The sequence below is a fragment of the Ursus americanus genome, chromosome 10 (genome assembly GCF_024610735.1).
Source record: "Ursus americanus isolate L20-20 chromosome 10, mUrsAme1.1.p, whole genome shotgun sequence".
Lineage (NCBI taxonomy): Eukaryota > Metazoa > Chordata > Mammalia > Carnivora > Ursidae > Ursus > Ursus americanus.
Window position 1 is genome coordinate 2,659,794 of NC_142136.1, and position 17,874 is coordinate 2,677,667.

The window sequence follows — 17,874 nt, forward strand, 5'->3', positions numbered from 1 at the left end:
ATAGCAGCGCACCTCTCCGATGTTTTCACTGGGATTTTCCTGAAGAGGCCAAGGTCCGTAACAAAGCTGGCAGTATGGTGAGTTATTCCAGAAAACACTGAAACTGCCCGGACACTTGATTCAGTTCACTCAGCTAGAACCAAGAAAGCAAAATATTTAGCTCAGAAAGAAAACTGACTTCATGGCTTGGTTCTGTGGGAACTGCAAAAAACTAAAAATTCTGGTTTTCATTAGTAGCGACACATAAAACAGGATGGAGTGCAGCTAACGAGAAAGGAATCCAAGAATTTCATTCCAGGGGAAAAGCTGAAGAACTGTGTGGGAATCAAGGTCACTGGTATTAAATTCTGACTATGCACAAAAATGTTTCAAAAGGCCATTATGGTTGGCCACTTTTTGTACAAGAGACTGCTTTTTAAAAAAGTGATTTGGAAACAATGTGTCTCATGGGGTAAAAGAAAAATTTCAAGGAGAACTGAAGTTGTATGCTTTTCATATCTTAGGTTGATAAAATTTATTGGATATTATTCCATGCATTTTATGAATAAAATATGCACAAGAAATGAATTAGTTTACAGATAAGTTATATTAGTAAATCATACACTTAACTAAGCAGATTTATAAAGCAAGATGGTGTTTGTGTCTTTGGCAAAACTGGAATAATGCCAGGGTCAGCCTTCAATCATACTCCTTTAAAGAGGCAAATTTTTATGCCTTAAAAAATTTTAACATACCATGTTCTGTTACCAAAAAGGAAAACTTAACAGATAACATTTACTCAGGAAACATAACGCTCACAGAAACTTGGCCATTATGACTGATGTCACAGTAATAAATATTACTTCCGGGATAAAAATACATGAATGATAACACCGCTCAAACTCTTTGGCAAATTCCAGGGAATTATCTACATCTAAAATTTTGCAAAAGAATGTGAGAATCTGGCTTTGCCAGTTGGAGGACAGTTGGAACGGTAGAAGCATGCTCACTCAGACACTTACTGTAGAACACAAAATGGCATCAGAGAAGGGACTGCTGATTTTTCAACGGAAGACGTGTGCACACAGATACTCCCACCAACCCCAGCCTCTTTCCTCTAGAGCCGGCAGAGAGGCGACGCCCCAAGACACCCACAGCACAGATCTGAACTGACCCGGAGCTCAGATCAAGCACTACCTGTCAGCAACGTGATGCTCCCCCTGCCTGAAGACAGGAAGCTCTGAGAGATGAGGCGGGGGGATACCAGGGACTTTAATTTAATTAAGCCTCGAAAAGAGGCTGATAAACCGTGGACCATATCACAGAGAAAGAAACTGTGACCTCACGGTTTCTTCCAAAGCCTCGTTTATCCCAACTCTGGAGGGGATGAGATGTTCCCATTAGGAGATTTTACAAGGTCTAAAACAGCCCTTTAAACCTGGGAGCCGAAAAGGTAACCGTTCTTCATGCAAGCTCAAAGACAGACCACACGTCTCCCTGCCTCCTCGGAGCATTCTTCACTGAAAGGAGCCATGGAACCATGGAAGGACGGGAACCAGGACATCCACTCTGCACAAGGATTCAATGCTGCCCCCAGGCAGCATGGGGCCCAGAAGCTCATGCCTGTCTGGTTTATAGACGCTCCTAGTCTTGCCTGTCAGCCTTGGCCAAAGCGGCCACATCTTGCTGGAGGAACACAGCCCCCTCTTCTGTGAACTGCTGTCGGGGACAGCTTTGGCTCTGCATGGCTGAGAAGGCAGATTATCTAGTCTGCCTAAGATCGCGGGTAAGACAGAGGAGAGAGGCTACAAGTCCAGGCAGGAGGCCTCCACCCTGGAAGAAGGTGATGGAACGTATCACAGAGACGTCGACAGCTTTCAGCTCGCACCTGCTTCCAGACCGCGCCGCTCAGATGTTCCACAGCAGAGCTGACCTCATCGGAGTTTGTCAGCCAAACCCTACTGGGTAATGTCCACAGGCCTGCTGGTACTCAGCAGCTTCCCTCATCGCTTGCTTTTCTGTTTGCAACCCAGAGCACCTGCCACACCCCAGAGCAATGCTTACCGCGTTGGTTCATGGAATTATTTAGCAGAAAAACCCTATAAACCTCTGGCAGGGGCCAGGCTGCTCTGTCCTAATGCGAGTTTCCTTCCTCTTACCGTCTGGTCCCGGTGGTCCGGCAGGCCCTGGGAGTCCTTGGAGTCCTGGCCTTCCATCAGTGCCCGGTGGGCCGGGGTGCTGTGCAGGGATGCCTGGGTCTCCTATGAAGCCTTTGGGGCCCATTTCACCCGGGAGGCCTCTCTTGCCATCTGAAAATCCAACAGCGACCACCAGCAGCATGAGACTTGGGATACAGAACATCTGTGTTGGCATTCCCGTCCCCCGGGGGCCGCCAGGACTCTCGGATCTACCGTCTCAGTGACTTAAGGGTTGTTGCTGTTGGCAGATTTCATCACCCTATTTCAACCTCAAAAAAGCCCCAAACGAAGGTGTGACACTTGTGGCCCTGGCCCCGAGCTTGGACGACTGCCCCCACTCGTCCCGGCCAGCCAACGGCATCCGGCTAGTTGCTTGTCAGCGGCACAACCCGGCCCCGTGGGGAGTTGCTGTCGCAGAGGCACCGCTCCCCAGAGAGCCCATGGCACATGTGCTCTAGCTGGTTCGAGCTGCTGAGCCTCGTCTGTGAGAGCCCAGCGGTGGAGCCGAGCGGTCAGGAAGGGGCCAGGGCTCTACATGAACACCGGCGGGGGCTGGGGGTGGGCGGCACACGTTTGATACCACGGAGTCAATTACCTTCGTCTCTGACGGACGTGCCAGGGAGGCCCGGGGGGCCTGGGTCTCCTGGTTCACCCCGGCTTCCCGGCTCCCCGTGGGTCCCTGGGAATCCTGGGTCACCTCTGGCACCTGCAACCAAGACGGGCCCCACACTCAGAACAGGACTGCTTGGGTCCGACCTCTGCTCCTCCACTCATAACACACGTAATCTTGAGTTCTGCGCCTCAACTTCTCCACCAACAACACAGGGGTGGCATCAATCCCCATCTCAGGGGCTGGTTAGGAAAAGTAAATCAATCGACAGGTGTGATGAGAGCAGCTGAGACCCCTGCCCGCGCGCCGGGAGCACTGCATAAGTACTAGCCGTCAGGAACGAGCAAGAGGGGGAACACAATAAAAGTGAAAACCACTGACCCTCTCATTTGTTTGGAAGAAGAGCAAGATTAATTGTTTTAGTTACCTTGCAATCATTAGAAAAAACCCACAAGTCTCCTCCAGCCTTCCGGGTCTTGACAAGCTCCTGCAAGGCTGCTCTGTGAGGATACATTTAGTTTCCCCTCCTCCCCGAGGGAATCTGCTCATTAGTCAGCCGATCGTGCTCAGGAGCCCTCACCTGCCCGCTCACCAACTCAGAGCCACCCCTTCCCAGTGCGGTTTCGGAAAAAGGAGGTGGTGAAAACGGGAAGTAGATGGATTCTGGGCTCTCAGTCAGTGACGTTTTTGAAAAATGGCTCACATTAATTTAAAAAAATTATGTTCCCGAAGCCTCAAAAGGCAGTATTTCAATGTCACCATAATCACTAACAGTGAGTGGAGCTCATATTCCTTTTCCTGGGGTTTCTGGCTTGGCAGGCACGTCCGACTCCACAGTCTAGAGGACGGGTGCCCAGGGAGGGCAATCCGAGGTGTTGAGCGTGGATTCCAAGCGCACTCATTGACCCGGATGTGTTAATTGGCAGGAACGCATGAAACGCAGCTCTCTCTGCGTCGGGGAGCCAATGGCGTTGCTCTCTCGGGGACTCGCCGGGCTCTGTCCTCAGCCCTGTGCTAGTCTGTGTTCTCATCCACGTTGGACGAACACATGCAAAGGTTGTTCTCCAACGGACAGATGGTTCCCAGCACGCAGGAGAGGGTGTATTTGACCCCTGGACATATAACGCAGGGGGCCAACTGGTCTGCTGCGTGCAGGAAGACAATATTTGACCATCTTTATTTTAAAACGCTCAGCCTTAAAAATTCCTTTCTGATGCGTATGAGGTAGTACGTACACTATTCAGTCCATCCAGGTAACCTACCATCTGCCTGGTACTGTTCTAGAAAGCGGGGATGCAGGAATGATCCACGACGGAGAAAATCACTGCCCTCGTGGCGCTCCGTACAACGCGATAAATTATCCATAAATACATGTACGTATGATTATTCAGAGGCGTGCTGAAAACGGTTTTGTTTTTTTTAACCTAGAAGGATTCATGTTCAAAAAGGTTCTGAGACCATTGCTCTTATCACAGAATTAGAATATTTTGGTATGGTCCCGCCCATCTGGAAGGCTGAGTAAAATAACGAAATGGGCGTCAGGTCCAACACACACAAAACCCTTCACTTACACTCAGGGGTCCACTGGGACAGTGGGAACACCTTCTGGGCAGTCGGTCATGCAAATACATGGGGATTCCTCGAAGGTTCAAAGGATGTGGCCGTTTACAGATTATGGATTATGGCCAACTTGGGGCTTCACACTGGCAAGCAGAGGGGAGAAGCACCTTGGTTGCCCATGGGGCGTAAAGGAGTGAGGGAGGCTGGGGCTGCTGCCAGGAAGCCAGAGGTGCAGGGGACTGGGTTTCTTTCGTGGTATTACAGACAGGCGGCCAAGCAGAACCTGCACGCGGTACACAGGAGGGAGGGACTCTCCCAGGGAAGGGGTCTCAGCTGGAGCACAGAGGACACAGGTGAAGCGGGGGTCTCTCTGTGACCCCAGATTCAAGCAGGGAGGGGAGCTGTACGTGAGACCGATGTTCTCCAAAGGTTATGTTCTAAACATCTTTTTCGTTTTGTTTTGTTTTGCTTAGAAAACCTTTCTTGCAAGTTCACAACCGTGTCCGAAACAAGAGGTTGCATGTGTGATGTGGCCATACGAACCTTTGATTAGGGAGGGGTGAGGGAAGTAAGCAGGTGCACCTGGGGGGCCACGCTCGCCTGCTTCTCCCTGGAGGAAGAAAAGAGGAAAACAGAAGAATCTGAGACCTGCCTTTTGGAGTTTTGGATACTCTGCATATTTGCAGGGAATAAAGCTGGGGCACCATCTCCCCTGGGCTGTGGTGATGTCCAGGTCACCAGCCGGGCACCAGCCGGCCGCACCAAGAGGCGACAAAGTAGAAGGTACTAATCTCCCTCTGAAATCCTCGTCGAGCACCAGAGGTGGTCAGCTGACTACTTTCTGTACTGTCGGATGACTCCATTATTGGGCAGCCCCGTGGGGTGGGTGGGGTGCAATGCCATGATACCCTGATCTAATACCATCTGGATGATAAGACCTAAACCTTCTCGAGCCTCCCAGGGCCCCAAAGGCCTAACCACTGAATTGCCCGGTCCTCACCAGATGTGCCCCCCCAGCAGGAAAGTCTCCCCACCTGGCTGGGTCCCCATCACCTGCCCAGCTGCACCCCACCTGGTCCTCAGCCGACAGGGTATCACCTCCCTGCCAGCCCATGGAATTACTCACACAAGTTAATCATATTCTCCCCTGGGAAGAGGGGGTACCCCATCCTCTTGTTACTACGAAGCCTGCTCCCAGAACCCCATGGGTTCGCTCCGCCCCAGGCCGTGACTTCCATATGCCCCTGCGTGGCCCAGACACACGGGACTAATAGATCCGTGTCCGTCCCATCTGTCCAGGCCTGGGTGTTGTGTGCTTGCTTAGATCACACAGGATGCCTCCGCCAACAGGGCGTCAGCAGGTGATCCGCACGCCAAAGGAGCACTGAGCTCACCTTGGGTCCTGGGGGTCCGTGGGGGCCTTGATAACCATCCAGTCCTTTGATCCCCTGCAAGAAAGATGCTCAATGCTTATTCGTACCTCTAACAGGATTTAAGAAGTGACCAAAATACCATTATTATGTCTAATAATGCTCACCATTCATTAAAATTACCTACTACACACTCTGTGCCCAATTTTCCCTGATTCTGGTCTCAAAAAAAAAAATTTTTTTTTTTGCAGTTGCTTTGTTCAAATCAGATCCAAACCAAGTCCAAACGTGACATTTGGCGGATAGTCTCTAAGCGTCATAATTCATCATTGCCGCCGCCGCCTCTCTTTCTCAGTAGCGTTGCCATCGTTGCTGCTGGAGACACTGGGCTGTTGGTGCCGCCCGGGCCCCACGGTGGGAGCGGCCGCCTCTTCCTCGTGGCGCCGTGCGGCGCTCCTCTGCCCCGCGTACTCCCCTCGAGGAGCTGTGAGAGCTAGGGTTCCCTGGGTGCAGGTTCGCCTTCTGAGCAGGAACTGTGCACCGGGGGTACTGTGTCCGTCCTGCGACATCTTTCGGGAGGCCCGGAGGCCCACGTCAGTGAGGTTACGACTGGCCGCCTATTAAAACCTTCCCCCAAGATGCGCTTGGGAAACTTTAAGTTAACGCCAAAGAGAAGCATTGATGCTTCTTAATTTAGAATTTTTCCCTTCATTTAAAAAGTGCAAAGTGCTGCTTTCTAATTCCCTTGAGTATTTATTGAAAGAGAATGCTTACCCTCTGAGCCACGTCATAGCTGGAGACACGTGTAAAGCTTTTTAAAAAATCTAGAAACTCATTCCCTCTTGCTAAAGACCATGTACGGTGAGGCCCCAGATTCTGATTATTTTACAGGATAACGTGAACGTGGAAAGTCCTGCTGTCTAGAATGAACACGGATGGCGGTAATGTGGTTTTTCCCGGTGGGCCTTTGATGCGGACAGATTTCCTTTCACACTAGGTGGAGCTGAAGATTCAGAAGCGAAGGCAAATTTCTCTGGTGCTAAATGGATCTAGCTGGAGGCCATCTCTCGAGATAGGTGAGGAATCCTGCGAGAGCTTGCCAGGGACAGGGGCCGGCAACGAGGCGTTCGGTCTGAGCTGCGCGTGCGCCCGGCACGGCAATCGTGCCAAACGTGCCTGTCGCCCTTTGCGCCCAAGCATCACCTGCGGGGTGTGACGTCATCACCGAGCAGCGCACCCCCAGACCACGTGATCACCACCCGTGCTGAATACGCCAAAAGAGCACCAACGCGTCTGAACCAAGCCTGAGCGGTTTGGAATGAACCGGCTGTTCCAGAAAACCAACAGGAGAAAGGGCACAAATAAGGGTGCTCAGTATTTTTCTCGCCCAGACTACTGGCAGCTGGAATCCTCAAAGCCAACACAATGATCTAGAAGTTTCCCTGTGAGTTCTCAGCAGCAGGGGAGTTACTGGGTCCTGGGGGTGGGCCGAGTATTAGGTATAACTCAGCAGAGTAAAGGGGAAAATTCGCACTCGTGGTTCATCTGAGACCCCCTGGCAGCTGGAGGCCCAGTTGTCTGGCACACTGAGAGAACCACCATCTAACAGGTTCTCTTTGTGTTTCTGGGTGCAAACATGACAACAGGGTCAGGGGAAGCAAGGGGTGCGTGGTCAAGGAGGAATTATCTGGGGATTAGATTAGTAACTGGACAGTGAGGAATAATGGCAACTTGTCCAGTAAGAGCATACCCAGCGGTCACGTCTGAGATGCAGTGCGGTCGAACGAGCAGGTGACTCCGCCATTCGTGTGTGTCCCCGGCATTTCCTATTTGTGTAGTCGAGTAAACTGTCTCCCCACAGAGACGTCCCGCTTGGCCGGAAGTGTCCCTGTCTTCCCCTGGAGGCTGTGGGCCTTCATCCTAACATCTGGACACAGCACTCAGAGGCCCCAGGTGGTGTCTGCCGAGCATCTTGTCTCACGTAAACAACGCGTTCCGGGGGCAGCTGTGTCCAACCGCTTTTTAAAAGCCTATAACTCGTTAGTGTTGGGTGTAGAAAAAAATCATAATTGTCATTTCACTATTAACAGCAGCACTTTGGTTACATTTGTGGGTGGAATGGATTACTTGTAGATGTCACGTCTGCTTAGTCCTCTGTCCCCTCACTTGATTACTGAAATCCTTAACTGGAATTTGGCCTTCTGGCCCTTGGTTGGGGTACAGCCTGGACAGCTGTCCTCCAGGTATGCTGTCTTTGGGGAGCGTACCCCCACCAGTTACTAATGTCGTGAGAAGTTGAATGTCATTAGGGAAACCCTGATGTCAGCCCCCTGGCCTGAGTTTGGGATAAAAGGACGGGGACGGGAAGAGTCACATTAGCCAAGGCTGCAGGAAGGAGTCAAGGCTGGTCCCATTTCTGTTCCCCTCTGCGGAGGGCTCGCAGGGCCCGTGCCTAGAGCCAGTGAGTTCAGAAACCGAGCTGGGAGGCCAAGGCCATCTGCAGTCCCTGGACAGACAAGGGGGAGCTCCCTGTGGGACACTGATGAGCCCCACATCCTTCTGGTTCTCCTGATGTCCTACCATCAACCCGCAGTGGAGCCATGAGCAGGATTCAACAGAGTCCTGAGTCAGAGGCCGAACTGATTTTTAAAAAGTCTATTTCTAGACACCTACTAGGGCTGACTGATGGGCATGTGAGCCCGTGGACCCCGAGAGGCATGCACCCTAACGTGGACTGTGCGATGGCTGCCCCACGGCAAGCAGCGGGAGGCCTGGCGCGGGGTCGTGAGCACACAGGCCGCATCCTCGTCTTGCTGCTTCACGAGCTGCCCAGGACCACGCGGACGTGTCCGTGCTCACCTGTGGTCATCTGCGAGGCACGGGGCCGAACAACCCAGAGGGCAGAGTGCTAGAGGTGTGCTATTTCCCGCGCAATTATACGCGGGGACAGATGCATGTCCTCCAGGGGCTCGTGGGTGTCTGAAACGATGCCCACAGAGCGGGGACAACACCTGTGGCTGGGGAGGGCGCCGGCGTCCACAACGGGAAGGAGGCCGGCTCCGTATCCTGTGATCGAATCACCAGAAACAGTAAGTAGGGAACCTAACGACGTCACTCTTTAAGAGCACTGTTTCTCCGCGCACCCTCTCCTACGACCAAGAGCTCAGACAATTCTAAGCTGACCCAGATTCATTACACATTTCTCACTTATTAATTCCTTTTAAAAAACTGCCAAAAATCTGTCCACAGAACACGGAATAAAACTAACTAATTGGGTCATCATTGAAGATAGTGTCAAAATGTGTGAGATCAACCATGAAAAATGCAGGTAGACACTTGGCCACCACATTGGCGACTTTCCCGAGTGGCGCACGCCGCCGCCGAGGAGAGCGCCAAAGGACAAAGCAACGCGCAGCTTTGCAAAAGGGAGGAGACGGGTGGGTGGGCTGCCTCGGGCATCGCCAGTGGTCTGGGAGGAAGGATGCTTTATGCCGCTGTAAACGCAGGGTTTTAAATGTGTTTTTCTGCGGGACACTTTCTTGTCCCAGGAGAGCAGTCTTCATAGTTGACCCTTGTAAGGTGCGTCAGCCCCGAGCAGATAGTGTTCCATGCATCCACTTACTTTTTGTCCCGGTGAACCTTTTTCACCATCAAAGCCAGCAGCACCCTGGGTGGAACAGAAAATAGAAACAGCGGCTCAGAATACGCAGCGATGTTTTCCAGGAGGCGCGGTCACGGCACCTGCCGCGGGCTGGGGTGAAATGCTTCACTATGAAATAGCAAAGCCATCCGAAGATGCTTTTTATTTCCTTAAGGAGGTGGATCATTTCAGCGACACTTTCAGGAATGCATCATATCCACCCCTTAAGGAAATACGGAGAAATCGGTGAGGACGCTGTGCCTCAACAGGGAGAGACAAAGCAAGGCCTGCCCTCCACCAGTTTCAGGAGTCTCTTCCTATTTTCGAAGACTCTAACATGTGTCTTTTTAGGGGTAGTGGCTACCGGAGAGTCACCACCAGGCCACCTTCTCTGCTCTGGCCATGGCTATGGCCACGCTTCCCAGCTCACTTGTCGCTTAGCTCGGCAGGTGACCGAGCTCTGGCCCGTGGAGGGGGCAGAAGTGGCAGGCGTCATCTCAGGCCATGCTCTGAAGAAGGAGGTCTGCTCTCGGGCGTGGGAGCCACAGGTGCTGAATCTCCCTCGGGGAGACACTCCCCTGACTGCCCCCCCCATCCTGCTAGGGACACTTCCTTTGGACCCTCAGGGAAACAAGAGTCGCGTTCTTGTGTTGGAGACAGTCTGCACGGTTGTCCCCGCAGGTTAAGTGAGCCTCACTACAGAAGCAGCAATGTCTGTCCTGCTCCCGCCCTCCTCCAGTGGGGGGCACAGTGTCAAACACCAGTCCCTGGAGGCCACTCTGGTTGGGACGCTGGCAGTGGGGAAGGCCGCGTGAGGTGGGGGGAGGGAGGGCATATGGGACATTTCTGTACCTTGACCTCAACCTCACAGGCAACCTAAAACTGCTCTGAAGAATGCATTTACTTAAAACACAAACCGACACAAACCGCAGTTACGGAGCGCAGGGCTTACCCGTGGACCCGAAAAACCCATGACTCCTTCTTCTCCCCTCAAGGAGATGCCCTAGGAGAGAACAGAGACGTCAGGTGGCTGGCCTGTCACACCTCCCCTGCTCGGGGGTTCCAGCCCCCCGACTGGCCAGCCTGCCTCCTGGGGTCCCTGGTCCACCCCAGTGCGACGTCGGGTCACAGAAAGGCGGCCAGGCGGCCTGGATTATCGGCAATCCCGGACACCACCAGCATCGTCACGTAGCTGGTGACGCTGGGAGGGCTGGGACTATGGGGCAGGTGTGGCAAGGATGAACGGCCGAGCAACGGTGAGCTGGACCCAGAACCGAAGCCGTCGCCAAACCTGCTGGGGCCTCGAGCCCCACACCTGCTCTCCGAACGCACGGAGGTTCAGCCCATGAGCCCCAGGAAATGTCGGTGAGCTGCCGTTTGTGATCAAAAGGGAAGACAGTCTAAAACTGTTTTCCGAAAAGAAGCGGCAAAGTGAACCCGCTTGGAGAAGCAGGTGGGTGCCGCTAGAGCCCGCATGCTATCACCGCACGGGGACACGGGAACCGGGGGCCCCCCAGGGAGAAGCAACTGCTCAACTTACTTTTACTCCTGGCTCCCCTTCACTCCCCTTTTCACCCTGTGAAGACAATGAAATGTAAGACAGGCCATTAGTTCAAGAATAGAAACAGTGATCAGGGTTTGAGGTCGCAGAAAAGTGTTTAGTGGACCTGTAAACAATGATTGCAAATGCATCAGAATAAGCAAGTCCTACATTTTGCAGCTTCAAACTTCAAGAAAAAAGGGGTGAGATTTCTTCTGCATTTTCACATCAGCCGTTAAACCACATGTTATGTGTCATATGACTGCGAGGCTGCCCGTCTTCTCGGCGTGCTGTCAGTCTTCATCACCCCCAGCTGCAGGCAGACAGGAAACGCCGTCCAGAGCACATGCCCGGGGACAAGCCCCTGACCATAATATTCGTTTGAGTAAGATATTCTTAGGAGGGTCCTCTGAGAAAAAGACACATTTGGAACGTACTAAAATCCCGAAAAAGAGAGACTTTATTTGGAAAGCAGTATCAATTTTATATGATCTATTTTTCCCATCCCTCTTGGTCTAAGATGGTGAAAGAAATGTAGTGACCGGCTGGGTTCCTTTCCCCATCTCTGCTGGGACGGTGTCCCGGATCCCTGTCCCCCTGCAGCAGGGATCCCGCAGGCCGGCCGGGCCCTGGCCCCAGCCCGTCCTGCTTGCAGAAGACGAAGGAAATCTGGGGTGCAAGCTCGAGCACCTCAGCATGGACTGAGCCTGCTCTGGCCTCACCGCATCCTTGGCTCCTGTCCTGAGACTGGACAGAGGCCCTACCTGGCTGAGGGTCGGGGCACCCCCAGGAGCCAGAATCCCGCCTGGATCCCACTGATGACTGGATGGGGACCCCCTCCTGCCTGGTTGTCCAGCGGTCCTGCTCTAAACTCAGCTGGCTCATGACCGCCTGCTCCTGACACACTTTCCCGGCATTCTGCCTCCCACGGGCCACCGCCAGAGCCACTTCTGTCCATGGTCAGGTGGTTCTTAAGTCAGGCACAGACGCCCGACTGATTTCCTCCGAGGCCGGCCTTCTCCCACCCATGGCCGTGCACCCAATCCCCATCTGGACAGATCCTTGAGAGCGGGAATTAGGTTCTATGTTTGGGGTCCCCAGGCACTGCCTGTGCCCGCCCTGATCTGGGGGTTTCACTGCGGTCTGCACTCAGCAGCCACACGCGGTCCAGAGTTACCATCCGCACTGGGCACAAGGGAGCTCGAACTCTCGGGGTGGTTCAGTGGCCCGTCCGAGCGAGGGAGTGGTGAATGGGGTGTTAATGCTTATGTAGACCCCAAGACCACACTTTTAATCTGACAAAATATTAATGAATTTATAAAAATCAGAAAACTGATGCAAAAACACCCACAATGATGCCCCATGTCAGCAAAGAGTAAAAGCAGGTTCATTGCGCCAAATACAAGACTTTGCTCAGAGAGTTCCCCATCCTGGCTTTGAACTATGCTCTGGCCACGAGCCCGCGCCTGCACAGGAGAGCTGCGTACTTAGGACAGATTTGAGATGGTTTCATGAAATCTCGTATTGTCTCAAATTCGTCACAGCTTTTGAAGATGAGGGACCGAGCACCCGTGTGATTGTGGGCAGTGTTTTCATGCTTGAGGTACCAGCTGGATGGTGAGGACTCCCTGGCTTTGTGATTGTTTTAAAAAGACCAAAGAAAGTTCCTTTTTTCCCTCCTCCTTATTATAGTTCTACTGGGAATGCAGTCAATTTTGCTGAAGTCTCTTTACCTTATACTGCTCTGGGTGGAACATCTCCTTCATGGGTCCGATGATGGCATGGTGGGTGTCTGATGGGATCCCATTGGGTCCCGGCAGTCCCACGTCGCCCTGTGGGTGGGTTAGCAAAAGCAGCAATCCTTAAGCTGGAAAGACACTATCGAGTGTGAATAAAAGCACCACACAAACTGCTGTTTCTATTTTGCGTATTACTAACCACAGGTACATAACTTTGTAATGTCATAATCATAGTGTAATATAAAATGATCACAGCGCAAAATTATTTGTGTGGCCTTGCATTCATGATCGTTCGTAATGCATTCATAAAAGCTGTTCAGGTTGTTCCCACGTTTGGGCTGCCTTGCTCCTGTGCAGTTCTCTCCTTGTGCTGAATCTCTACACAAGGGCTAATGTCTTCACATGAACACATTACTCTAACGCTCTCCGCGACTGGGGCCAAGGGGTAAGGAAGGAAAGACGCCCCACTTCCACCCCTGTTTCACCAGTTCAGGGTGTTTTACGTTAAAGAAAGTAGGATCTTCAGTCTAGTGGGCCTTTTTGTCATTAGCAGGAAGCCCGTTTCATGGGATGCCCAGACGGCGAGTCTACGAACCTGCAACATCATTAGACAAGGTCTCTGCACGATACGTGCATCACCTTCCAGGAACTCATCGTCACAAAAGGAAACTTACTGTCTTTGCTTTGGAATTTCCCCACATAAAGGACATGATACGAATGTGAGCCCGGATGTCACACGGTATGAACAGAAGTGACAGGAGGTATCGGCTGCAGAAAGGGGACCCTGTGTGTATTCTCCGAGTCCGCTAACATTACCTCTGAAAGAATGTCTGGGACTGCTTGCCCACCGCCCCCTCACCTGTCAGGACCTCGATGTTTTCTTATTAATATTTGAATCAACTCTTTGGAGATTATAGACGCTCACTTCATTTCTGTTCTGCCTGACGTGCCTACTCTCCCTTCCGTTCTGTGATTTCTTCTAGATTTTTCTTCTTTTTGTGTTGTTTACTATGTTGACATATTTCATTGCACAGGCGTTTACATCTTTATGTGTTCGGATCGTTCAATGTTTTGCTTTCACAATCTTTTCTAGGGTATTAACACAAGGGAACAGCCTTTCTCTTCAGACCTGGGCGGTACCGGATCCCACTTAGGGCGCCGTCCCATCGAAAAGCACAGGGGGACACAGATGAAAATCTGCAGACCACGCGGGCACCAAACGCACGCATGCACGGTGGGCGGGAGCTTTTGTGAATGCGATGGGTACGTGTTGGGGAGGCTCGGCCTGCTGAGCTTTTCACACACGTGGCCTCGAGTGCCGGTCTCGAAGGCCGGGTTGGTGGCTCAGGGGATTACAGACCCGCGGTCTTCCCGCTCGCCTGTGAGCCTGGCCGGGGCGGGCCGCCTGCTCCCTGAGCCGGCTCCATGTTGGCCTCTGGCTCCCGGCTTGGTCTGCTCAATCAGCTCAGGGTTCCCCACGTCGGGACACCTCGGGGCAATGCCTTTACTTTGTGGGTGCTGCGGACGGCCGAGGTCGTGTCTGCGTCAGAGGTCTGGCCGGGGCTGACCCACACTGGTGGCTTTCACGGTCTTAGCAACCCATCACTGTCAGTGGAGCCTTTTCCACCACCTGGCACTTCACAGTGATTATTTCCCGTGCAAATGGCCAGGACAACCGGTCGTTAAAATGATTTATTTCCTAATTGCCAAGCAGGCCTCCACTTTTTATCTATTATGTTTTCTTACCTTTTCACCCTTTTCTCCATAAAAGCCAAGTCCTCTGTTGCCCTGAAAAGAGAGATGAGTTTTCTAAGTTTTTGAGAGTCATTAATCACAGTGAAATACTTTTTTTTTTTTAAGAAAAAGAAATGTAAGATCTATTTGCGGCATACTGAACAATTATCCTTGCAGATATTCTGGAGTCCCCTCCCCAAAGCTATTTGACACAAAAGAAAAGGAATCTCTTTTCTTTTGCGAGTTCCACCTATAAACCACATAACAGAAGTCCGAGCCCAGGGGTCACTGTACGTGAACGGGAGCAGGCTGGGGTCACGTGGGGGCAGCAGCAAGGGGCACCTCCGTGTGCCTTCCGCACACTTGCCGGGATTAGGTCTGAGTGATGAAAACGAAGGGGAGCAGAAGCGTGATGTGTTATGAAGGAATCTGCAGTTTATACTCAAAGCAAAACCTCGAAAACACTGGACTGACAGTGGTTATTCCGCCAGCCCTTGGGAATGTGTTAGAGTTTGTTGTTCAACCGTCCTCATCAGGACGGTGGCTGAGTCATTAATTCTGCACTTGCTGTATGAGCTAGTGCCCTACGACCGTCGAGCACCACCCCCCCCCGACGATGAACGCGGACGCTGCGGGCGGTGGGAGCGTGTCCTCACTGCAGGCGTGTGGCGGAGCTCAGACCTGCTCCCGGGTCCCGTGGACTCGTTCGTACGCCTGTCATCTGCGCAGATGAGGGTCTCAGAGCGAGTCCTCAGGCTCACTGTCCCCCTGGATCCCGTATCTGAGGACTGTGATTCAGTGTCCCTTCTGCCTCCGCCTTTTCTCCTCTTGGCAAGATAATTCAAATTTCACACTTTGACCCTTTTAATGAATTTAGGGGATGGTGATTCTCTGGGTTGGGCCCCGACTTAGAAGGATTTAGTAGATTCACGAGGGGGTGCACATGTGTTGGAGGATGGACTTGACCCCGAAGCCCAGGCTAAGCCCGACGAGAAGCTGCCCTACACACACGTATTATAGAAATAATGCTCTTCTCTTCAGCCTGCAAACAACATTGCTTCCTCCCCAGGGTCTCCGCATTCCCGCAGTGACAAAGGATCACGTGGGGCCCTATCTGGTCTTCCTCTCGGCAGTATCCTGCCTGCCCCCTCCCATGCCCACATATTCTCCAAAAATAAAAACAAAGCCTTTAATTAATTTTCGCTGTTTTGCTCCTTTCCCACCTGGCCGGGAGCTGAAATCAAAGCACAGAAACGCAGCCAGGCTAGATGAGAATGCGATCTGCCGGGGCCCCTGCCGTCCCTCTGCCCCATGAGCTGGCTGTCCAAGTCCCCAGGAAGTGACCTGGCGGAGGGTGAGGGCTGTTTGTGTTGCAGCCAAGTGGGGATCTGAGGCGACCCTGGGGCTCGGCCGCCCCGTCCTACATCCGCTTCTCTTGGCTCTGGGCCGTTCCCACCCTGCTCGTGGCTGCAAGACAGTGGGGAGCCCAGCGGTGGGGGCAGCAGCCTTAACGAGCTCCAGCCCCAGCCGGAAGCCATGTGAGAGGTGATGGGAGTTGGGGGGGCCCGGGGGCCCCGGGGGTCATGACAGCCGAGGTCCCCCGGAGGTCACAGAGATGAGGTTTCCATGGAGCAGACGTGGGAATGTGCGGGCTGGGGGATGTCCTCAGCCTCGCATGGGCCACGGACGGTCTTTCAACGTTGGTAACACTACCCAGCACTTCCGACGCATGTCACACCTTGATCACAGACCCCCTTTGCCAACCTCCTGCTGTTGGTCTCGGACAGCTACCCAGCTCACCGGTGACACTGAACCCTAGTTCTCTCTGCAGGTTCTGACGACCGCCTACTTTCCTGTGCTCCGTCCAACTTAATAGCCTTTCTTTGATGAGAACAGCACTGCTCTGGGCTCAAGCTGGACTTGAAAATCCCCGACTGTGTCCCCTGGAGGCCGACGTCACCCTCGGGCACAAACAGCCCGGTCACGTCTGGGTGAGAAGGATGCCACTGGCTCCTCCACACGGATCTAGTCACATTTCGTCCCTTGTGCATTCACACGAGCACGAGCCGTGCCTATACCCGCATTTCCAATCAAACGTCCGGCAGTGCGATTTTCACACAACAGCAGGTGTCATGTGATTGGCAGACAACAAGTCATTTGCTGTATCCGCTTATGTGATGCGCCAAGCACTCCGGGGGGACCTGTGGATTCAACTTTGCATTTATAACACTAAGTCCTAAAAACCTACACAATCATTCTCATCACGAAATAAATAGCCTGTTGTTGTCCACCAGGTAGTTCTGTGGCCAAGAAAGGTACGCACGAGAACGTAAGCACCCCGCCCCACCCCCATAACCAACTTACTGGTTGTCCTTTCGGTCCAGGGGGTCCAGGCGGGCCCTGCACAAATACAAAGAAATGTGTAAACTGTTTTCTTTATCCCAGGACCCAGATAGCATCTGCTAGAAAGCCCTGGGAAAGCTGTCCGCTGTATGTTTAGACGCCTGTGTAGTATGTATAGAGGTTTCTGGTACATCTGTCTGGGCGGGGAGCAAAGGCTGGAGGCGGAGGACCGGGTCAGGCCTGGCGCTCAGAACTTGCCGGCTGGCCATGCACAGCTGTTCTGGCTTTGCTTCCCTGAGTTCAGACCTGTGACATCACCAGTGTCCTACTCCTGCTTGCTCGGACCCCTTGCAAGGTCCCAGGCCCTGTCACTGCAGAGACCGCTTCTCCTCTGGGGTTCCCCACGGGACACCGTCTAGCATGTTTTGCTGGTGGGTCAGCAGATGTTCGTGAACAGTATTAGCCTACAGGCCCAAACTGCAGGGTTGAAAGTCCAGCTGCGAACATCGCTGTCTTTCTGCAAAGCACTCTGTCAACTCACCCCGAGGATGAGGCTTTAAAGGCGCATGAGAAGAGCAGTTCGTGTTTCAGCACAAAGCAGTGTGGGCGATTCAACGGCCTGGAGGAGGACCTGCAGCTGTCCCACCAGCCCAGGACACAGAGAAGACTGTCCACTGTTTCGGGTTTCCCTGAATGGTGTATTTAAAGAATGCCCCCCTCCCCGCTGGTGTGCGCTGGGAGCAAGCCGGCAACTTCGTGCGGCAGGAGAGCAAAGAACCCGTGATCACAGAACCGCATCTCACTGGCTTTCTGCGACAAGGTCTCTTGCCACCTGGAGCCAAATCTCTGCTAATGTTGTTCGAGGCCCGTTCGTCTCACTGCTAAACTTCTGGGGAATGAGAGTCAGGGGCCCTCTGGTGGCGGTTTAGCTCCGGGTCCTCGGGCGGGGGGGACGTGCCTCTCCTTTCTGGTTCTTTCCTTCCCTGCAGCAAGCCCTCCTTCAACCAGGCATTTGTCCTGTTGCACTGAACTCACTCTGTCATTCAAGTGGCAAGGGTAGGGATCACCTGCAGACCGGCACTCCGGTGGGCCACTAGGGCCATTTTGTTAACTGATGTCTAAGACCTCGCTGGCGATGATGGCCACGCCCAGGCAGAGCCC

At 52.9% G+C, this 17,874-nt stretch overlaps 1 protein-coding gene across 2 annotated transcripts in view; it reads right to left on the reverse strand.

The window, feature by feature from the left end:
- The window catches only part of COL4A2 (collagen type IV alpha 2 chain), a 163,435-nt gene that overhangs the window by 36,318 nt on the left and 109,243 nt on the right, over nt 1-17,874 (reverse strand). For both annotated transcript variants that reach the window (XM_045772972.2, XM_045772973.2), the window contains exons 11-20: nt 16,735-16,770; nt 14,383-14,424; nt 12,631-12,729; nt 10,898-10,933; nt 10,310-10,360; nt 9,340-9,384; nt 5,742-5,795; nt 4,891-4,957; nt 2,773-2,883; nt 2,139-2,288 (exon numbers count right to left, since the gene is read on the reverse strand). In XM_045772972.2, the coding sequence (XP_045628928.2) occupies nt 2,139-2,288; nt 2,773-2,883; nt 4,891-4,957; nt 5,742-5,795; nt 9,340-9,384; nt 10,310-10,360; nt 10,898-10,933; nt 12,631-12,729; nt 14,383-14,424; nt 16,735-16,770 (691 nt within the window). The remainder of the gene's footprint in view (nt 1-2,138; nt 2,289-2,772; nt 2,884-4,890; nt 4,958-5,741; nt 5,796-9,339; nt 9,385-10,309; nt 10,361-10,897; nt 10,934-12,630; nt 12,730-14,382; nt 14,425-16,734; nt 16,771-17,874) is intronic.